Source organism: Strix aluco, chromosome 7 (assembly GCF_031877795.1).
Source record: "Strix aluco isolate bStrAlu1 chromosome 7, bStrAlu1.hap1, whole genome shotgun sequence".
Classification (NCBI taxonomy): domain Eukaryota; kingdom Metazoa; phylum Chordata; class Aves; order Strigiformes; family Strigidae; genus Strix; species Strix aluco.
In genome coordinates, this window is record NC_133937.1 from 24,446,628 (window position 1) to 24,470,478 (window position 23,851).

The window sequence follows — 23,851 nt, forward strand, 5'->3', positions numbered from 1 at the left end:
CATTTTCTGATCCCTCTTTTAATCCTGATTTGGCTTGTGAAAAGGCAACATGAGAAGGAATTTTGACATTTGGCATGAAGTGACAATTGTGTGAGCTGAAGAGAGCATACACATTGTTGTAATATGGCCTGAGGAAGGAGGATGGTCCAGAGGTTTGACTGTTAGCTTGCAACTTGGTTTGCACTGTAGCCAAATTTTCTCTGTAGTTTTAAGCAGGTCATTTAACCTTCCTTGATCTCACTTCTCAACAGTAAAACTGAATTCCCACAATGCAAAACTGTTGTAAAGATAAGTAGTTAACCACTGTGACAAAAAATCATTCCGTTTAATGAACGATTCTGATCACTTAGTGTTTTACCTTTCCCTATAACTAGGAGAAAGAACAAGAGTTTAATGAAGAATTTTGATCATTCAAAATTTGCTTGTTCTCTTAATCAGAGGGAGAAGCAAAATGTTGATGCTTTCTGCAAAGGGAAATGTTTTTTGAATCTCAGCTTTGGAAACAATCCACAGATCAGACTGTTCCAAACCTCCAAAGCTCAGACAGCTCTTCAGGCTGCAAGCTCTGAAGCACTCACTTGGCTTGTGGTCCAGGCTCATGGAGCCAATAAGCTCTGGGGACCCTGGCTCTGATGTCATTAAAATGATTTATTTGAACTCAGGCTCCCAGTAGCCTGTCAAGCAAGTTGTTGAAAAGATGGGCAAGCTGGCAGGAGCTCAAATAAGCTTAGATTTTTAAAAGTGCCTGGTAAACTAGATTCTATAGGATTATTCCAACAAAGCACAATTCATTAGTGTTTTGCTGAATATTTCTGTTCACAAAGCAATGGGATGTTGTTTGTGTGACCATACATGTGTTAAGTAGAAATATTGGTCTTTCCTCTGGGAATCCTGGATAGTTGCGTTCCAGCGATTCTCAGCTGGCAGAATCCATATATCATGTTTCTGTGTAGAGCTTGGTGTGAGGATGCCCAGATTTAAGTACAGAAGATGCTTATGAAAGATCTACTGTGCTATGGAAATCCCAGCCCTACCACTTATACCATGGATAAATTTGAGTTTTTAAAATGCAGTTTTTGTCAGCCTTTTTTATTATTACTTCCTAACTAAACTCCCTTATCTGAATTAATTTAAAACTAATACTGTTACCAAATACTTCAGAACCCATATTGTCTGAAAATTAGCTGCTTTTTGGTTGTTTTTATATTTTGGTAACTATATGCAAAAACTATTCCTTGTAGCTACGCTAAAGAAGGATGTTTAAAACTTCCTCACTGTACTTCAGACAGTTCCTGTAGTGGGATTCCCTATTGCTCTTTCTTTCATTCAAGGTATATTTACTATTCTTGATGCCATTTGCTGTTCAGCAGTTACTCAGAGCCAGAAGATGTAGCAGAAGTCTGCTGTATTCAGCGTCTGAGCTGTAATCACTTCCCATTTCATAGAAGACTCTGCATAAAACAGGAACTAGTTTCAGCTGCTCAGTGCCAGAACTTCTGAATGATATATTTCCTCAAATTGTTATCTTTTGAGCTCATGAGCAAGCATGTGGGAGTTAGGCTGAATGAGAGGTGGGATGGGCTAGATGCATTAAGCTGCTGCAGGTCTGTTTCTCTATTCCTATTTTGTGGCAGGAGATTTCTAGGGATGGCATGTGGAACAGCTTCATGGCTGGATCATGGCCATGTAGAAAGTGTCTCTTTCCTGCACCTTTATCACACCACTACAGCAGATATCCTCAAGCTGGTTATGGGATCTGAGGGTTGGATTTGTCTTGTAGATTTAGATTTTTATCTTATATAAACCCATATGTTTTCACAATAATATTCCAGAAAATCACTTTTAAGTCCAGTTATTACTTTATGCAGTTCAAGGCATAAAGTGATTTAAATAATTAGCATTGCTTTTTTGTAAAAGTGTAGCTGGGGTTTCTAGGATAGAATAGATTGATTAAATTATTAGCATATGAATGTTCTTGCACTAACATTGTAGGTTGTTCAGTTTTTGTAAGAGGAGGGTCACAAGCTCAGTATTATTTTGAAGAGTCATTGGAGCAGAAAGCACTTAGTAGTTTTATGTCCTGTGAAAATTTAAGACAGGAAATAGGTGCCTTAATGTTTTCTATTGTTAAAGGAATATTGGAAAAAAATATGACACTCCGTGCAGAAGACTGTATATGATTGATGACAATTTTGCATTTAAAAACCATTGTGTGAATTTGAATGGCATTAAATGATATTTAGTTGTTGAATAGCAAGAGAGGCGGTTTATATAACTGCTCTGAATAGTAAATTCAGAAGATGCTCTGAAAACTTCAGTGCTTTTTGCTTTGCAAAACATTAAGTGCTGTACAGTTACAATGAAAACAGTAAAATCCTATGCTCCCAACCTTTTTTTAAGAGAATATTTAGTTTTCCTTGTGAAATCAGTGTAAGCATGGAAGGAGAAATTTATCCTGGGATTTCTTCTGTACTATGAAGATCACTATTGCAGTCTTTAACCATGTGCCTGCAGAAACCATTTCTCTTTAGGAAAATCCTTAACTGACTCTTCAGGCAGGGCTTGCCTTGTCTGTCTGCTTATATTTGTAAAGCCAGATGAAAGTGTGATTGCAGCCCAGGTAAATGACTATTATATGACTGTAATGCTTTGATGAGCTGGCTCAAGGGTGTGTGTAAGTTTGCTGAGTTCTGTTACTACCCATATTTTGCCCAAGTAGTTGCTTCACAGACAACCACGGTGTTTGGAGCAGGCAGCCCATCCAGTCATGCCTGGCAACATACTTGGAACTTCTACCCTCCCCCATGATATTAAAATTTTTCTCTGGCTGAGTTTAAGTCGCTGATGCTGGCATGATACTTAGCCAGTAACTTTTATTTTGAAATAAGTCTTACCCAACATTGACTCTGTTGGTCGGAAGAGTTATGTTCATGTGATGGCTTGGCTTAGAGGATGGAAAAAGCTCTGAGGAAGCCAGACTGACTGCAGATGGCTGGGCTGTTACCTGCACTTCCCAGAACTTTGTAAACAGGTCTCCTAATAAAAAGCCAGCTTTGTTTTCCAGGCATTGATTCTTTTCTATTACTACTCAATACGTTCTTTCTCAAAAACACATATCACTAGGAAGAGCTGGCTATGATTCTATACCCTCATTTTATTACAAAAAATATGTAATATTCACAAGTGTTTGTGTATTCAATAGTTATAGTCTCAAATTCAGTTTTCTTGTGTCATCTGAGAATGCTTACTCCACACCACCTTTCACTGAAAAAAGATGCCTGCAGAAGCTTACTTGCACAGTTAAAGAGACATTTTTTATGATTCTTTAAAAACTGGATGTTATAGTCTTATTTTGGCAGATGCTGCTCTAAAACTGTGAAGTTATAACAGTGAGACAGCCTTGAGAACAGCTTGATGAATTAAACATGCTGCAGCTGCAGAGTTTGCTTTAGATGTCTGCAATAATGACTGGATTAAAGCTAAAGTAAACATAAAGATCCAAAGTTTATAATATTGATTTCCAGTGTGATCAGTTGTTCACACAATCATTACTACAATTAAACACTGAGTCATTGTAAACAGATGCACATAATTTCATTTATGTTCCAATTCTTCTCGCTCTCTCTCAGGAAAGTGGAAATTGCATATGTGATTTGGGGGATTTGTTCTTTTTGCACCTGGTCTATTTTTAAAAATTAAGAATTAAAATAATCTACTTTTCTTACCTCTTGGTAAATTAAAAACTGATTATGCATTTTCTTCCGAAGTGTGCTTCTCCCCATTGTTCTCTTAGCAGTTTAAATGTTTCACATGTAGCATATGATAGTTCATTTTTACAAAGTCTGCATATAATTCATGTATATATTTAGCTAAATTTAATCCATTTGTAATAGCAAGCTGTACATCTAACACAAAGATAAATGTACCTAATCGTTTCCTTTGCTCAGTGTGTTTTCTGAACAGTACAGTGAATGGTATTGCTCTTCACTTTTATTTTATTGCTAATGAAAAGAGAGAGCTCTCAGAGTGCATAAGTAGGTGCAGATCCAAAATATTTTGACTATATTTTTTTATTAATTTTAATTTCCAGGAGAGTACAGAGCCAACTATTTTCAGGTGTTTTAACTCAATGATTCAGTCAGTATGCTTGGGTAAGTTATTGAATGTGGGGCAGGCAACGTAGTCTCAGATTTTCTGTTAAAAGAAAAAATAAATAGATTGAGAAGAAGCTAGGTAGAGAGAAAGCTGGAAAAGGAAAGAGCCAAGACCCAAAGAGGAAAATGTGGTGTGGAGTGGGAGTGAGAATGGAAAGTCTATGGTGGATGTACAGATTTGATAAGAAGTGCAGAGTGGCTGGACAAAGCAATGGGGTATGGAAAGGGTATATCCGATTAGCAGCTGCATTGTGGAAAAGAATGTGGGTTGGTTGAAGAGAATGAGCTGAAAAGGGGCATGAAAAAAGAGTGACTAAGGAGACATATGAGTGGAACTTTGATGGACTATAAAAAAATTAAATTCATCCGGCTAAAGCTCTGAGCTGGCAACAAGAAATGGGTAAACTTTCAATTGCCCCAAATAACTGAGTAAACTGTGTTTATCTCACTTTACTCTGGATATGGTATGAGTGGAGCCTGAAGTTACGTTAGAAATCTGAGGGGAGAGATCAAGGCTACAACTTAGTATAGGGAAGTAGGAAAGAGGGGGTGCTAGAACAGATACAGACTGTAAAAGCTCAACTTGCTAAGACTGATTGATCTCACATTAGCCTGCAACCCAAGGTTGTTGTCAGCGCTGTCAGCAAATATTTGTTAGCCCTGTGGTACAGTGTATTTTCTGCCTAGTGAAAGAAGTCTGTTACATGAATTGAAGGAAGCAGTATTTCTTTGAAGAAAACATTGTCTCTATGCATATACAGAGGAAAACTGAATTAAGGGTAAAATATAACCAACCACATTATGGGATTTCTTAAATTGCAGGTCTTTGATTTTGCAACCCCAATAATGCTTTTTGAAGCAGTTTGTTTATAATAATCTCATATGAATTACACTCAGCTGTGTTTCATAAAATCCAGGATTCTGCATTTTTCTTGTTTCATTCAGTCATGTGAAGCTTTAATAAAGAAAAATACAATAAGCCAACTTAACAGTATTTTATAAGCTACTGTCAGTAACATAGACTTAAAGCAAAACAGAAGCATAGCTAAAGTGTAAAAGGAAGTAATCCCTATCAATATTTTTAAGGACTTTGTGACAGGACACAGATTGTCAGAGAACTACAGGGGGCAATAAGTTTTTGTTCTCTTTTTGTTTACAACAATGTGCTATTTAACATGTTAAAATTTTGCCTAGGTTGTCAGATAGGAAGTTCCAAGTTTCTCTTTACTTTGTGTGCCCAAAACCAAAAACATACTCTTGTAGTCTGGATGGTAATGTATTATACATATATTTATTCTGGAATGTTTTTAATTATTAAAACTGTAAGAAGAGATTGGATGCATAACTACATAGTGTTTTGCAACACAGTAACCGCATATCTGTCATTTTAAACAGAGAATAGTTCCATTTTATGCAAAGCATGGTCTTGTTTACAAACTAAATTTTAGCAGAAAAAAAGTGTTCATTCAGTTAAGTCAACAGGTTTTTAATATTTTATTTTTTGAACTGTCAGCTCTTCAGCACTGGTCTTTTTCTTTCTCTTCATCAGAACTACTTGGAGTAAGTACTTTGCATGTACAAAGCCTGAAGACATTTTGTTACTCCATGTTATGAAATAGTTAATAAAATAACTGCCTAGAATATACTAAAATTAGCCTGATTATTCTATTTTACTCAGTGAATCTACTTTTTATTGTTCAGAAATTTAATAAGAATAAACCTATAACTAGAGTTAGAGAATAGTTGTAAGAGAAATATTCAAGTATGGTATTTCTGATTAAAAGCACAGGACATGTCCAGTGGTAAAATGAAATGAGAATTTATGATTCTGGCTTCTATTACCTTCAAAGTTATTCATGCCCAGAATTATTAGAATAAATTCCACTGCACTATTTTCCATCAATACCATTACACATGATTTTGCCTGAGGGTATTGAGTCAACGGGTAATGCTTGTAATACTGCTTTTTCAATCATGGTTTGTTATAATGTCATTTCAAAGAGTAATTTTTTTCTCTCTGATTTATTTATCATCTTATTTGTAGCTGGATTAGGAGCAGATTAGTTTTTATTTTAAAGCAGGCAGGGCGATATGAATAATACTACAGAAAATAGCAGTTAAACATGAAAATTACATTTGGAGATAATAAAATGTCAGAGGCACTTCAGGTTATTTGCTACTGAAAACTGTTATGATAACATCAAAGGGAAAATGCAGTGTCTACACAGTGCTGTGGAATTTTATTATTGAACTTGATGAAATACTTCACATTTCTAGTGCAATTAGTACTTCAGCATTTATGTTCTATAATTATCATGAAATTGTTTGTACTGTTGATAGTCTCATTCATAAACATAGCATAAATATTTAGCAAAATGCCTAATTACCAGCAAAGCAAAAATCACCAACACCCAATCTTAAAACAAAACCTCTCCAAAAAACTCCAAGAAAAGATTAAGAAGAACAAGGATGGAAAAACACCTGAAAGTTGTTAGTTGTATTGCTTAGGAAAGCACTAGAAGATAGAAGCTCAGATATTATAGCAATCCATAAAATGTAAAAAATGTGTGTTGACCATAATGAAGATAAATACTACTCTGAGTAAAATATACTAATGGGTAATTACTACAAAGTTCTTTAGGACTTGATTCTGTCACATCTTTTCATCAAGCAGTGTTTTATTCTGAGAATGTTGTCTGACTGACTAGTGATAGAACAAGATGCTGTCCTTCCCAGGCTGGCTAGCAGTATGAATATCAGGACCATGGAGAAGTTTCATTTTTCTATGTTACTTTATGACAGCATTCATACTACACAAGATAATAATTACTTGAAACCTCTTATATAATGACAGGAAATTGCTTTACTTAGACTTTTTTTTTTTCCTTCCTCTATTCCCTCCCCTCCCTCTCCATAAAATCAGTTAGCTCACTGTGCAGGTTCCTGATTACAGTGATTCTTCTTAGCACTTTGTCTACCCTAATGAGTCAGCTAATGATTTCAGAGAAGTAGACACCATTTTATGGATTGATGTTACATTGTATTCCCATACTATCATTGTAGATTGAAGGCACTCAACTTCATATGGCTCAGTGTACTGCAGGAATTTATGGATCTTCTGTAACACTTTCTCTATAGTTGCTTTACACAATTATGGGTCTGTAACTGGTGTAAAATTGCAAAGCTATTTGCTATTCTGAAGCTCTGAGCAGATTTATGTTTTCTACTGAAGATGTACAACATTCATTCTTGTAAAGTTAACAGTAGCATAGAGAAGGAAGAGAAAATGGCTGGCTTCCTGATCAGTGTTTGTAAAGTATGCCTTCATCTTGGTCATTACAAGTCAGTAAAAAGGGAGTGGAGCTGGTTGCAATGATGAAGGTAGGCTGCATGGCGGAACATGACAGACTGAATGACAGATGGAAATCCTGGTGCACGGGCTGCACCTGTTTATCAATGGCTATAAATACATGGATTGAGGAAGCACACATCCAGCTGTTGAAAGAAAATAGAATCATAGTCCCTGTGGTATTGCCAAATATTGCTACTGAAGTCAATAATTTTTAAGTGTTGATGGCAGCACTGGGCTCCTGTTAGTTTAAAAACCTCTATATACTACCACATGTATTCCTTTTTGACATATAGCATATAAAATAAAATCACAGCCCACTGTCTTGGTAAGGGTGATGCTCAATGACTCAAATTCTACATGGTAAGGGTAGAAAATAGCATGGAGCTAGATACTAAGGGAAGATTTTAAAGAAACATGCTTGAGAGGGGCTAGTTTTCACTCACATCTCTTGTATTATTATAAATCATACTAATCAAGAAATGTTGCTTGTCTTTAGTAAATTCAAATATAGATACAAGCTCATGGTAATAATAACATCAGCAAAATGTTTGTTTTCTTTGAAATCAATTCCTTTCTACTGCTATGGAGAGTTAGCATACATTTTCTCATAGGTTTCTTCACACCTTTCACACTGTATTAACCCAGTTAATACACAAACTCTGTCTGCAAGAAATCACTCCAGAAAGTGATTGCTTTTGTTAATGGGGAAGATGGAATATCTTTTTTCAAGTAAACAAGTTTTGAACAGGAAGCGATTGAAACACCTTAGGTTTGCAACATCCTTCCTCACCCTTCTTTGCAGCTGCAATTTTTGCTGAGTGACTTTGCAGGCACTACCTGCACCTTCCTCTCAGAAACTCACTCTCTCAGAAATACATTAAGATAAAACAAAAACAGATTAATTTTTTTTTTTTATTCAATGTGCTGCAGGGCTTTATTAAGGCCCAAATAAGTTTATCTAGACTATCACTTTTCCCTCACCTTCTCTTTCCATTACTTTCTATTCTGGGTGCCCTTTCATTCTTGCTTTTTGGCTGGCTGGTGGCTGGAGTAAATTTGTGTGGTTCTGTATATTTTGGTTGGAGTGAAATGTTCTGACTCATTTTATTAGAGATTTTAGTCTGAGTTTACATCTACCTGAAAAAAAGAATTCAGAAATATCTGAACTAAAATTCCACTGAAAATTTCTTTTCATTATTTTCTTCAGTTTTACTCCCTGACTTGTTATATGTGTTGCACTCATTTTCCGTATGAAAGTGCTGAACTGAAGAAGCCCATCAGCACATTCAGTATTGTAGGAAGCGTTAGCACAGGAGGCACCATTAGGAGGTCATGTCAAGTTAATCATTCAGTAACACTCTCCTCCATCCTGTTTGTTCGTCTTTTGCTAGTCTGTTGACTGACATCCCCCTTTTGTCCTTCTCTCCTCCTTCACTTTTTGCTTGTTTTTAGAAAATGTTACTAGCATCTCCATATTTCTGATTCCAGGATAAACCTAATGGAATTTGATGGGGATCAAGAATAAAATCAACTGAAAGTGTTTATTTTGGGACTTGCAATAACTTAATTGTCAGTAAATAGAACATCCGGCTAGTTGTGCCATAGAGTGAATTTGGATCATTTTTCATCAATCAGTCTGTATAATCTGATTACCTCTCCTCCGAGTGACCTTTCTGAGAGAAGATATAAGTGCATAGCTGAAACAGAACATATGTTCCCCCTGTCTGTCTTGTCTTCTCTCGGGCTTTCCTGACTCAGTTTCTTTGACAGAGGTCCTTGTACTTGTCACATCCAAGAATTCCTAGACATCTGCATTCGGCGCATTTGGTAGTTGGCCTTGGTACTTGACTTTTTGTTTGAAAAATATTCTTTCCTTGCCAGAGGTTGACTTTTCTGTGACCTCAGTGTTTTCAAGTTTTCTTTTGGTTGTGAGCTAATGGAGATATTCATGCTAGTGAGGCAAAGCAGGCTTCTCAGGTAAAAAGCAGCAGTGAACTTGGATGATTTCATAAGGCTTGCTTGCTAAGACTCACCAGAAATCCATGCAGCTCACTGTAGTCAAATGAAAAAGCCTGTAGCATTGGACTGTCTTTAATTTTGCACTGAGAATTTACTTTTCTCCTCTTACTGAATTTGTGTACTGTCAGTCACAGGAACATTTAACTCTTGAAAATAGGAAGCAACTGGAATTATATTGGAATAAACCTTTAGGTGTGTGCCCAAGGACTTTTAACTTCCAGTTGACAAAACTCATGCAGCAGAATTGAATTATTGAATCATATGAATTTCTTCATATAAAATTGAGCCAGAAAGATGCATGCTTTCCTAATGTAAAATTTTTTTGCAAAATTTTAACAGCTAAGATAAGAACATATTGTTTGCTTTCTAGGCTCTTTGTTCCTTCTTTTTTTCTTACCTTTCAGGCAGATCTCATTTTTGTTTTTAAAGAATTTTGTAGTGCAAGCCCCAAAACTCTTTTCCTTGCAATTCTGATCATACAATAAATGAAAATGTGACTAGTTTAAGTTTTCAAATGTCTTGTTTATTTCTTTTCTCCTCAGTATTTTGTGGGTTAGAAGAAGCTGCTTGAGGCTATTGTCACATATTACATTTAATAATCATATATCAAGAAACAATTTTATGTACTACAACTACCTTTTTAGAAAAATTTCACCAATGGTTGTTTTAGCATTCATAGAAATTCTCCCATTAAAGTGATGGTTGTTTGCACCTATTCCAAATTCTAATTCTATTTTAATTATTATTTCTAACATTTTCACAACTGAGAAATAGTTTAATGCTATACCCATTTATTGTCAGAATGTTGGTCTGAACTCAATAAAATATGAGCTTCAAGTACAGAAGATAGCTGCAGTCAATCTAAGAATTGCAGGAAATGTTACAACAAAAGGGCTTCAGTGTATTGTTTTGTGGACATATAATTGTGCAGATATTTTTGATGCATCAGACTCCCTCGTTAGCTGAATACCTTTGGCATGGTATGCAGGAGTTTAGGTCAATATAATCTGAAAGTCATAAAATAATAAAATATAAACCTACATTCTAAGGTATACATTATAAAAGTCTGATTTATTAAAAGTAGCATCTTCCTAAAAGTTTCTGCAGTACCATGACCTGTGTGCAGTGGTGGTGCACCAACACTTGTTCTAGCAGAAATGGCCCAGTGGCAGGGAACACATAGGGTAACACTCAGGTCAGGTAAATACACATGAACATTCCCACTGTTAATCGTGTGGAAAGTACTTGCTATTTGATGCATTACTTATGTTTCTGCCTTCACAATTCTTTCTGTAAGCTCATTTTATTAATTTAATTAACAATTATTTATATTTTTACAGGGAGCAAATGGCATCAGAGAAAAAGGGAGTGTGAACAGTGTAATAGCTTTGCACTTTTAATCTAATAAGTCATCATAGCATATTCTGTCAATTGTAGGTCTTTGGTGTTATGGTGCACTACTTCACTGAATGCAGTGGCTTTTCATATTTAAAGAAGTGCTTTCACATCTTGGAAGCTGTTGCAAGCAATGTAAGTAGCATCATCACTGCATTTCTCCCAAATATCTTTAATTAAAAATCTTTAATTGACTTGGCATAAATGATGACATGTGAAGATGTCACTGAAGTGCCAGATATGTGTGTAAGATAAATTTAAGATGCATTGTGATATCTTTTACTATGGTTGATTAAGCAAGTCCTGTTGTTACCATCATTCATCTACAATTGACTTTACCCATAAAATTTATTTTTAGAATGGAGTCTGTCCAAGCATAATGAACAGTTAAGTTCCAAGTTTGCAAATGACAGTCTGTCCTCTTCTTTTCTGTTGTTCATTTATCATTGTCATGATTACTGCCACTGTAATAATTCCAAACATGTAAAGTGATGTGGGTTTAGGCTGCTTGGTATTTATCATTCAGTATACTGGAAATACTAAGAAATTAGATATGATCATATTGCTGTTATATCTCCATTTAATAATTTTAAAAAGGAAAGCAAATATTAAGGTAATGAAACTGATGTGAATAGGTGTCACTTGTGAAACACAATATAAAAATTAGTGAGAGACCAAAATTAAATGAGAAAATCCTTAAATACCCTATGTAAGAGTCTGCCATTTTAAAGCATGCAACATCATTAGGATACAAAGAAAAGGTTAGAATAAATGCATATGTTAATGACATTCCCAGATAGTTGTCTAGGAGCAAAGTTGCATCAAACAGTTTTGTAATTTCTTAACAAGATACTGTTGGCAATATTCTGTGTCCTCCCTCCCCACCCCAATTTATTTGATGAAACAGTATGTCAGAAGGAGTCCAGACAGAACTTAATGATTATGGCCCTTCAGGGTCTTTTGCAAAAGGAGGGGGTGTGCCTCCTACACAATGTCATAGTTTTCTAAAGGATAATGAAATCCACTGGAGTATGACTGCATTCTTTCTGAATTACAGCTGTAGAGCAAATAAAAGTCAGCACTATGAAAAGAGTAGGAAAAATGGTATATGGAAGGAAATTCTTTGGTCTTTGAAAGGGCACGATTTTGCTATGACTTATTCAAAAATAAATGCTTAAATAATATATAAAGAAGATTTGGGCTGGTAATCAACCAGGAAATCTCATAGTTAATTCTAGTTTCTCAGCTAATACCAAGGATGATAAGGATTTAAAGAAAGAAACTGATCAATTTCCACCATGTCTCATCTTCAGAACAGTGAATTGCACATGTACATGCACCGTACATACAGACCTGCAGTACTTTGCTCTCCAGCAGATTCTTCTGGTTCAGAACCATTAAATCCCATTGCATCACTGATACTGTGTGGTCCTACTGTCTTTTCTTCTGAGGTACTTGTATTCGAAGTTCCTAAGTTCATTTTGAGATGGGGAAAATAGTAATGAAATGCCACAGTGACAGGCTGAAAGTTATTTGTAGAATTACTCAATAATAATAGATGACTCAATTTGGTATCTTGCAACACACTGTTATTACCAACCTATTTGGTAATAAACAGTAGGATATCAGTCTACTTGGAATCTGATTAAATGTGTGCTTTTCAAGAAGACTGAGTTAATATTGATGGAGAGTGTGAGTAGACTTGATTTTAGGAACTTTGTGTACACAAAGCTGGCAGAGCAGTTGTGGGCAGAGCAACAGCTTCTGTGTCTCCTGAGTGAGCAACCTTAGAAAAGTATTGTTTTGTTCAGTGTAGTGTCAGGAGCTTGCTATCACTGCAGTATTTTTCCTTCCTGACCAAACGGTGGAAAGGAAGATGGATGGCCACAGTAGAGGCAAGTGTGGGCTGGGTGTCTAAGCAGTATAGTTTCATTTCAAGAGCCTAAAGAATTTATCTAGGTTCACTGAAAGTACAGGTTACTTAATACATGAACAGTGCATATGCAGTGGCCTAAATTTTCATATAATAGCAAGATCCTTTGTGTTATGAAAATCAAGAATTTGTGCACAGTGATTTCTAGTAATCTCTGATTTCTTGGGATCTTTTCTTCTATGTCTTTACCAGACAAATTGCTAACCATATTTTAAGGTTTCCTATCTTGTTGTGTAGGGTCAACCTACTTACGTTGAACTACTCAAGAAGTAGGTTAAAGAAACACATGAAGGTACTCCAAAGATGGAATAGAAGAAGGGGTCTGAGGTACTTTCCAGGGCATTCAACTTTTTCTGAGTATTTAAATGATGTATGTATAAATTCAGTAAAATCAGTATTTGCCTCCCAAAAGAAACTGCTATTGGGCGACGCTGAGTTATATAACTAAAATTAGAATGCTACTTTATTGGGTAATGGGTTTTGCTGGCTTCATTGTATTAAAATGTGAGATGAAACCAAGTGACAATAGTAGTATAACATCTGTTTGAACTTTGGCAGTGCTAGTTAGGATATCGTCAAGCAGTGCTAGCTCTATGCCTTCACTCTCTGCTTCTCTTTCATGAAAAGTGTTATTGATCATTAATGCCAAAATGAAAAATAAGAGGTAGCAGTTCACATAAGAAAACATTTGGATGGCAGCTGTTCTACATTAGGTGTAGTTAATGGTCATGTTTGCAACCACAAATGTAATATTTACATCCATTAAAATAACAGAATTGATTAAATGGGATAAGAGCAGAATGATACCAGCTGCTCCAGAACATTGTTTTTTGTAAGTTTGATTGATGTTGATTGGGCATGTCTTGGATTTGCTGAATATTAGTAAGAAGCTGAAAAAAAATCACAACTAGGCAAGCAGTTCATTACTTCTCTTGAGCAAAAAGAAAAGAAAAAAGGAAGAAAGAACAGTAGTGAATGCAATAATCAAATCTGCATCACTGTATAAGCTCTGCATAGATTGACAAAGAAGGGAAATCATAGGTTTTGATTAACATTAATAACACTTACATTGCTAAAGCAGTTGGCAGATACCAGCTAGAGACTCATTTAGAAACATGGCTTGTAGCTACTGAGAATGGTATTCAGCATCAGATACTTTGTATTAGAAATTTTGCCTGTCAAGCAAATGAAATGAGTTTTGCTTGCAGAAAAACATAAAGTGACAGAACAAAAGAAATGGGATGCAGTTTGGGGTCTCAGAGATATGAAGAGCTTCTATTAAAAAGTATCTATAACATCTGTCTACGAGTGTAAGATCTTTTTTCTTGTTTTACTTTTTTGCAATAATGTATGTGTGTGGATTGCCCTCTCTTGTTCTTAGTAAAAGAAAAAAACAGAAAAAAAAATCCCTAAAATACTGTCCTCCCAGGACATACTCTACGAACAAAATATCCCCAGTATTTTTACCCAGTGGGCAGTTAGCGATGTCTTCTTCCCTTTTCTTTTCTTCAATAGCTTCTTTTCTACCATTTTTTCTGCTCCTGTCTATATGAAAAAGGATCGGTTTTCCCCTGGTCAGTTTTTTTTGTACATTCCTTTTATTTCAGAATCTGACAGTTGAACTTCCTAGGAAAAAGGAACATTAGTTTGTATATGCTTTATAAGCAATCTTTGCTATTGTAGACACAACTTTGAACTGTCAGTTCATTATGGATATGTGATTGTTTTCAGCTTTTTATGCTCCAGCAATACTCTAGTTGTCTGGGGCACTGTCCCAGAGTCTAAATATTCATATGCTGAGAACTTCATGGTGGAGGATAAAATACCTCAGAAAAGTGGAGACTGTTTTTACGCTACAGGTGTCAAAGCAAAAAGGCATACCATGTTTGTCCTGATTTGAGTAAAAAAAAAACTCTGAAGAAATGGTCCAAATTATTCCCTCAAATTTCTGATATGGTGTGTTTGAATATGAAAGTTAGCTTCTATAAGTGGAATTCATTATGGGAAAGTGAAAACAAATTCATATACCTTGTTAAGTGCTTTTACTGTGCACTCTGGTAACAAATCTCTGATCCATATGGAATGTATCACTGCCTGAAATGATTGCCTTTATAGTAGAGCTTAATACAGTGTCTACTGACCTCAGTGTAACGACTTTATTTCAGTGGGTTTGGTTTAGGTAAAGTGCAATTGATACATGACAGTTCTGCAAATGCTGGGGAATATAAATGCCAAAAAGTTAATATGATAAATAATTATCTTCTGAGCATGGCAAGGCACTATTTGTGAAGACTGCACTGTACATATTGATACAGGACATTATAGAAACAGATAAAATTTTAAAAATTACTTTCTGATTTTGTAACATATTTTTATTAATAACATAGAACACGTTACTTCGTGTTGCTATAGTTACCTCTAATTGAGTCTAATTATTTGTCTATTAAGATTGTTTTTGTCTAATTAAAGATGAACTGTCTCCAAATAAAATAGTGAAAATATTTCATATTATTTCGCTGTATAGCAAAAATTTGCTAAGAAAGATAAATGACTTAGTAACTTTGGATGGTTTCAAGAGGATATCAACCAGAACTGCTCCTAAATACCTACTTTCCTGGTTGAGAACTCTGGAAGATCAGAATTTGAACCTCGTATTCTGTCCTTTCTGTCCTCCCAAGCTCAAGGGAACACTGATGGCCTCTGGCTCTATTCATTCAGAAGCATCTAACCTCTACCATCCAATTTAGTCTTCATAACCTTTCTATCACAGTTAAACTGTCTTTCATTCTACTTTGTGGCATTGAAAAATAGCTGTTAGGAGAGCTGCCAGCTTGACTACTCTGGCTGTTGGAGCTGAACAGTGTTAGTGAAAGATGGGCCTTTTCTGTAGAGTTGGACTTAGAACTTCAAATTTCAAATACCCCTACAATGAAATGGAAGCAAGTTTCTGATTTGGTTGAATCCCTAATAAAGTTCGAGTCCAGCTGACAATGTTACATTTCACTGTAGGGGTTCAATTCTTCATTATGCCTTGGCAAAACTGTGGCTCCTGACAGGACTGATATGGATCAGGCAATGGAAAGAATGAGACTGATGGAGAATAACAATAAGCCAGTGGATACCAACTAATGAGGTGAATTTTACTGATGATACATAAGCATCTTTCAGGGACAGCAAGAGTGTGCCCTGGGCTCAGTGGTTTTTTAATTATTCTTTCTGGCTCATTGTTCTTTCTGCTTTCCTCCCATTGATGCAGTAGTTTAGACAGCATTATGTAGCCTTCATGTGCTCTGGTGCCATACTGCTTGGCCAAGCTGCATCCCCAAGTATTTCCTATCAGGGTTGATCTTCTTCTCTGCTGCCTGACAAGTAACAGGGTGTTTGAAAGGAGAAAGAGTGAAGTGTCAGTAACCAGAAACAGGACTAAAGGGAGGGCAGGGACAGGTCATGTTATAGTGGGGGTCTCTCACAGGCCACCCAACAAAGAAGACCAAGTGGATGAGACGCTCTATAGACAGTTAGGTGCAGCCTCATGTTCACAAGCCCTGGTCCTCTTGTGGGACTTCAACCACCATGATATCTGTTGGAGGGACAGCACAGCAGGGCACAAGCAATCTAGGAGGTTCCTGGAATTCATTGATAACTTCCTTCTCAGGGTGATAGAGGAGCCAATGAGGAGAGATGCTATGCTGGACCTTGTTCTCACCAGTAAGGAAGGGCTGGTGGGGAGTGTGAAGCTCAATGACAGCCTTGGCTGCAGCTACCATGAAATGGTGGAGTTCAAGATCCTTAAAGCAGCAAGGATGGCACGCAGCAAGCTCACTGCCCTGGACTTCAGGAGAGCAGACTTTGGCCTCTTCAGGGATCTACTTGGCAGAATACCATGGGATAAAGTCCTGGAGGGAAGAAGGGCCAAATAAAGCTGGTTAATATGCAAGGATCACCTCCTCCAAGCTCAGGAGTGATGCATCCTGACAAAGAAAAAGTCAGGTAAGAACGCCAGGAGGCCTGCATGGATGGACAAGGAGCTCCTGGACAAGCTCAAGCACAAAAAGGAAGCCTACAGAGGGTGGAAGCAAGGACAGATAGGCTGGGAGGAATACAGAGAAACAGTCCGAGCAACCAGGGATAACATTACAAAGGGCAAATCCCTGACAGAATTAAATCTGGCCAGGTGTGTCAAGAGCAACAAGAAAAGCTTCTGTAGGTACGACTGGGAAAGAGTAGGGAAAATGTGGGCCCTCTCTAGAAGGAAAAGGGAGACTTGGTCACCTGAGATGTAGAGAAGACTGAGGTACTCAATGACTTTTTTGCCTCAGTATTAACCGGCAAGTGCTACAGCAACACTACCCAAGTCGCAGAGGTAAAAGCAGGGACTGGGAGAAAGAACTGCCTGCTGTAGGAGAAGATCAGGTTTGAGACCATCTGAAGAACCTGAATGTGCACCAGTCCATGGGACCTGATGAGATGCATCCACAGGTCCTGAGGGAACTGACAGATGAAGTGGCTAAACCACTATCCATCATATTTGGGAAGTCGTGGCAGTCCAGTGAAGTTCCCACTGACTGGAAAAGGGGGATTTTTAAATTATTAAATTTCCCTTTTTTGAAAAGTGAAATAGAGAAGGAGGACTACAGGCCGGTCAGTCTCACTTTTGTGCCCGGCAAAATCATGGAGAGGATCCTCCTGGAAACTATTCTAGGGCATATGGAAAAGGAAGAGGTGATTGGTGACAGCCAACATGGCTTCGCTAAGGGCAAATTGTGCCTGACAAATTTGGTGGCCTTCTATAATGGGATTACAGGGTTGGTGAATAAGAGAAGAGCAACTGATGTCCGCTCCCTGGACTTGTGCAAAGCATTTGACACTGTCCTGCACGACATCCTGTCTCTAAATTGGAGAGACATGGATTTGATGGATGGACCACTTGGTGGATAAGGAACTGGCTCAATAGTCACACTGAACGAGTTGTGGTCAACAGTTCAATGTCCAAATGGAGACCAGTGATGTGTGGCGTTCCTCAGGGGTCGGTGTTGGGACTGGTGCTGTTTAACATCTTTGTTGGCGACATGGACAGTGGGATTGAGTGCACCCTCAGCAAGTTTGCCGATGACACCAAGCTTGTGGTGTGGTGTACACACTGGAGGGAAGGGGTGTGCCATCCAGAGGGACCTTGACAGGCTTGAGAGGTGGGCCCATGCAAACCTCATGAAGTTCAACAAGGCCAAGTGCAAGGTCTTGCACATGGGTCAAGGCAATGCCAAGCACAATTACAGGCTGGTCAAAGAGTGGATGGAGAGCAGCCCTACAGAGAAGGACTTGGGGCTATTGGTGGATGAAAAACTGAGTATGAGCCAGCAATATGTGCTCACAGCCCAGAAAGCCCTATCCTGGACTGCATTCAGAGAAGTGTGGCCAGCAAGTCGAGGGAGGTGATTCTCCCCCTCTGCTCTTGTGAGACCCCACCTGGAGTACTGCATCCAGTTCTGGGGCCCCCAGTATCAGTATAAGAAGGACATAGACCTGCTCAAGTTGGTCCAGAGAAGGCCATGAAGATGATCAGGGGCTGGAGCACCTCCCTGATGAGGACAGGCTGAGAAAGTTGGGGTTGTTCAGCCTGGAGAAGAGAAGGCTCTCGGGAGACCTTATAGCAGCCTTCCAGTACTTAAAGGGCACTACAGGAAAGACTGGGAGGGACTCTTTATCAGGGAGTGTAGGGATAGGATGATGGGTAATGGTTTCAAACTGAAAGAGGATAGATTTAGTTTAGATATAAAGAAGAAATCCTTTACTGTGAGGGTGGTGAGATACTGGAACAGGTTTCCCAGAGAAGTTGTGGCTGCCTCCTCCCTGGAAGTGTTCAAGGCCAGGTTGGACGGGGTTTTGAGCAACCTGATCTAGTGGAAGGTGTCCCTGCCCATGGCGGGGTGGCTGGAACAAGATGATCTTTAAGGTCCCTTCCAACCCAAACCATTCCATGATTTTATGATCTGCTTGTTCTAGTAACTTGCCTACCTGCTACTTTCCGAGTCCCTTATGTGATCTCAATGGGAGTAAGAGACAGGGGAGCACCATCCACATCAGTTCTGGTGCCAGAAGTTGCTCCACCATACCATGGGCCTCCTGTGATCTAGTTATGGACTCCTCTTCCTGGCCCATTCCCATGGGTATACTGGACAGAATAGCCCACGTCAAGTCACCGCTTGGCACCTGAGAAAGCAGAGGCACTGGCACAAATGTTCCTAAAGTATACAATAGTCAGAGGTTTTCCTGAGTATGTGGAATTCATCAGTGGGTAGTTCTCTAGACAGCATCTCCTCTTTCACAGTAGAAAGTAAATCTGGAAGATTATGAAACCTTAACCCTGAAGTTTTCATGACACCGGGGTTTGAGATTGTTCAGAGCTGAACACTGATTGAGACTTAACTTCAAATGATTTGGGAATTGCTGAAATATTAAGTATTCTTTTTCAATAGAAATGAGTTCTTTCTTGCTTCCAAACTCCTCTAAATGTGAAGTTTCACTGTTTTATTATTCATCTACCTTAGCAGCTTTTTTAATTAATGTACTTCAGTGATGAAAGGAATGCATAAGGCTATGTACTTTACTATATTAGTCATCTTAGGGGAGGTAGGCTTGTGGGTGGTTCCTGTGCAAGAATACGATCCTATATTATCAGAAGTGCAGATATGGAAAACCAAAACTTCTTTACTGTAGAACATTCATTAGGAGTGTGTGTAAAAAAAAAAAAAAAAAAAAGGTTGCAATTGTTGATCCCTCATTTTCAGCTTACTTTTCCAGGTGGAATATTTTGTCTTCTTAGATAAGTCTTCTGTAAGTATTAGAAATTTGGAAAGCATTGATGCTTTTAATGCTTAGCTATACATAATTTGTGTAACCATTGAATCAGCTTGAATACATTTATAGAGAACATTACTATATTAATTTTAAAATCACTGATGATTTTATGAAGAAAGTCAAGTTATTGACTGTCATGGAAGGGAAATGTAGTTTTTATTTGAGTTCTAGTCCTAATACTTGTGCACAGAGTCTTGAAAAAGTAAATCAAAATAAAGAATTGTAAACTAGTCATTAGAACTGAAAGCATCAAGCAGCATTAGAATTATTTTTTAACTTGCTTTCACATTTCAAGGTCAGCACACTGATGAAGACAGTGTATTCTGTAGAGGATGCAATGGGTAGGACTGCCAAAAATCAACTCTTTTTAAACAGCAAAAAACATCAATTGAAATTTCCTTCTAACACCCTTATTGACTTCTTTTTTTTTTTTTTTAATTGTTTCACAGAGGATCTTTCTCAAAGCTGGAAGTGAGGAAGAAATCTTTACACATCTTGGCTTGGATTATGTCGAACCATGGGAAAGGAATGCTTAAAACGATTTGCCAGTGTACATTCATCAGTTGACAGCAATGGTCTTTCTGCCTATCTTGCAGTCTGACTTATGGATAGACAGGTATAAAATATGCATCCCTATGACAACTACAAAATTTTAAATACATATTAGTTAGAAGCCATTATACATGCTGATGTTCCTAGAAAAGAAGAGTTTAAGTTCTTCAGAAGCTTTTCCAATATTTTCTGGTTTAGTTTTTGAAGTTTCTACATGGGAGTGACAAGACAGAGCTTGTTTTTAGGGGAAAACTTGAAACTGGTGAGATTTTTGCTTGTGGTAGGAGACAACATTCCTGTGAATAATACTTGCTTGTTAAAATCCTTTGACAATACCTAAATAATACAAAATATTTGAGCTGAGTCTGAAAACTACTGAAACGCATGTTTATCTTTAACTGAATTTCTTATTTTGCTGAATCCATATATAAAATTGCTACTGTATATAAGGCTTAACAACCTAGGCAATTATTAGTCTGGTAATCTCAGCAAGTTGAGACTGCATCTGTAATATTTTTCCAGGTAGGGCACCACTCTACAAAAACTGTAAGCAAGTTGAGAATTCAGTAAGAGTTAAAAAACATTTCACAAGAGGGGATTGTGGAAAGGAAAAGTGGAGTAACTCAGTAGCAATCTTCAATTCTGAGAAAAAAAAACCCTATAAATTTGGAGTATTGATTTGGACGAGAGAAGATTCAGGTTGTGTGATGAGATGGTCCTCAATCAGGAAATTTGAATCATAACCTGCATGAAAACAAGTGCTTCAACTAATTGTCTGTGCTCAATTTAGATAGCTGGAAATTTACTCATTTGTGTGTGTGTATATATACATATATATATATATGTATATGCATTGCAATGGAAGTTTACCAGAGCTGTCTGGCTACTAGCTGCTCTACAATGGTATTCCCTCTTTTTGATCAGAAATTCATCTTGGATGTGAGAGACTTTCTGATAAAAATAATCCTATAAGATACTTTGGTTTCAGAAAATTTCCAGGTAGCTCTTGTGACTGTAATGATAATGAAAAATTTGTAATACATTTATCCTTTAATGAACAAGGGCATTTAGTGCTTTAGGACATGAGGTTACTTACTGACCATTTATTTGTCATTTGTAGAATAAAGGTGATTAAGAACACCAAGACTGGTCAAATAATTTTCTTTCTTAAAAGCCTGATTTTTTTTTCCCTGTTAAGGCTGATTTCACATCTTGGCACAGTGGGAGAATGGCAGTGACAGGACTGTGCACAATTATTACTGACAGTAATGACTTCCCATATTCAAACGATGGCAATATTCCATGGCAACATAGACTTGAAGGTTCTACATATGGATAAAAAAATATGCCAAGTTTTAGAAATATAGTGCTTAACTACAGGATAAATGACTTAAAATGTAAGTGCCAAAGCTATTGCTGGTAAGAGAAAATTAAATAGGAACTTCTGAGAAGCTGCTTCCCCAAAGGATAATTTGCCTAGTACAGTAGACAGGATAGCACAAGTATTAACACAACTTCCAAGGTACAGTTTTATATGCAACCACCTATTTCTGGTTGTTAAAACAGGTAGTAGCTGTGTTTCTGTGAAATGTATTAATTCATTATCGTGGTTAGACTCAGTACTCTAAAAACCCTTTGAAAATATCAGTTCACACTAAATCCAATTTATTTGTTGCCCAGATCTTTTAGGATACAGTTTATGCATCCCATTCTCTATCTCCTCTACTGTATTCATGAAAAAATACTCTCATTCAATTTAATGCATTTATTCACCAGGCTAAAATGTTACAGGATCAGGTCCAAAAGTGATTGTAGGAAACTGAAGGCTATTTCTGAACACAGGATCAGTTTTTGCTACAAGGGTCTTATTCGATACACACATGCATTTGCTCACAGGTAGTGGGTAGATTTCCTAAGCTTTAGCAAACAACCTGAAACAAAAGCTAAACAGGAATGGCTCTATCAGATTTACTGCAAGAAATGCATGCTATGCTATCAATCCATTCTATAATTTGTCATAATCCTAATTTTATGGTACAAGCAATTTGAATTCTGTAATTTAAACCTAATTTGATGTCATTAGTAGCTTTGTAGGCAAGACTTTTTTCTTTACACATGTAGTTACATGACAGTTTTGGTACTAAAATAAAGTATCCTGAATTTGTTTACTGATTCCTTTCAACTGAGGCATGGACTGCATTGTAAACTATTCTGAAACCTCAGTCAGGGATATAGAAAAATGTGATAACAGCATGGAATTTTATTCTTGTCTGTGTCAATAAAACTGTCCTTTTTAAGTGCAATTTTGCTAACTGAGCTGAAAATATAACACTACTTTCTAAATTGCTCTAACTAGAAAGCACTGGCATTGCTTCCTGCTTTATTGTGCTGATGTATGAAGCACCTTCTCTGTGTTTTGTATCAGGATGATGACAAGTAGCAATGAGTTTTCAGTCGCAGTAGAGGAGGACAATAGCTACGGTACCTCACTTAAATATACTTTCTATTTGGCCAATGTTTATCAGAATATACGTTCCAGTTGTGCTGTTTCTGCATACTTCAAGCCACAGAGGAAATACGAAACATTCTCATTTCCACATGAAGAAATAACTCTCACCTTTCCTGCCTATGCATCACTTATAAATATACCACCTCTGGGGGAGAATATACCAAACATGAGTTCTGTCAGTTCCTTCAAGATTGGAAGAAAACAGCATATCACTTTATTCTTTTCTTTCCCTCAATTTTTCTGAACTTTTTTTAGAATACATTTTACAGATTGCCCACTGGATCGAGTATTATCAGAAATTATTGAATTGTCAAATCAGGAGTTGGATTAAACAGGTCAGATTAGATGACCAGGATGATTTGACTATGAAGAAGATACCTTCCATTATGAACACCTCCACTGAAGAAGCTGGTACCCATCATTGTCAGCTACTGTGTGCAGGATCATCCCTGATAGCACTAGCCAAAGTCATCGTGCATGCAAAGCCAGAAAAGCATAAAATCAGGTTTTTGTGAAAAAACTCAGAATCATAACATGATGGTTCTTGCATCAATTAAATCTAGCCCTACAATTCAGAACAGTCTCAGCCCTGTAATGATTTCAGTGGTTCTTGATAGTGCTAGTCAATTGAGACTATAATTAGAAAAGACAGAAGTCATATAGGAGAATGGGGATTGAACAGGTTAAAGGAAATAACACCTTTATCAGTTGAGCATATCTGGATCCATGAGTGTACTGAAAACTCCCTACAGTGTGGTGGAACTGTTGGAGTCAATGGTAATGATGCTTCTGAACTCATGAAGGACAGGTGAGGCCTGGGGGCCTGGAAAAGGGCAAACACTTGCAAAAAGAACAGACCAATGTTTGTAATAGGAAGAAGGGAAGAGACAATTTCAGATCAGTGCACTTAATATCTCCTAAATTGCTAGAATGATTAATAGACTTTATTTTTAAAGCACCTAGAGGAAAATAAAGTGATAAGTTATTGGTAACTTGTTCATCAGAAACAAATCATACCAAACTAATTCAGTTGTAAAGTCCCTGGAGGCTGATTTTTAAAATGTCTGTCCCTCCTCCCT

General features: G+C 37.2%; 1 protein-coding gene across 3 annotated transcripts in view; it reads left to right on the top strand.

Moving 5' to 3' along the window:
* The window catches only part of DNTT (DNA nucleotidylexotransferase), a 127,846-nt gene extending 106,443 nt beyond the window's left edge, over window positions 1-21,403 (top strand). For all 3 annotated transcript variants that reach the window (XM_074831004.1, XM_074831000.1, XM_074831003.1), the window contains one exon: window positions 20,161-21,403. In XM_074831004.1, coding sequence (XP_074687105.1) covers window positions 20,161-20,247 — 87 coding nt within the window. In that variant the 3' untranslated portion in view covers window positions 20,248-21,403. The remainder of the gene's footprint in view (window positions 1-20,160) is intronic.
* Window positions 21,404-23,851: the final 2,448 nt, after the last annotated feature.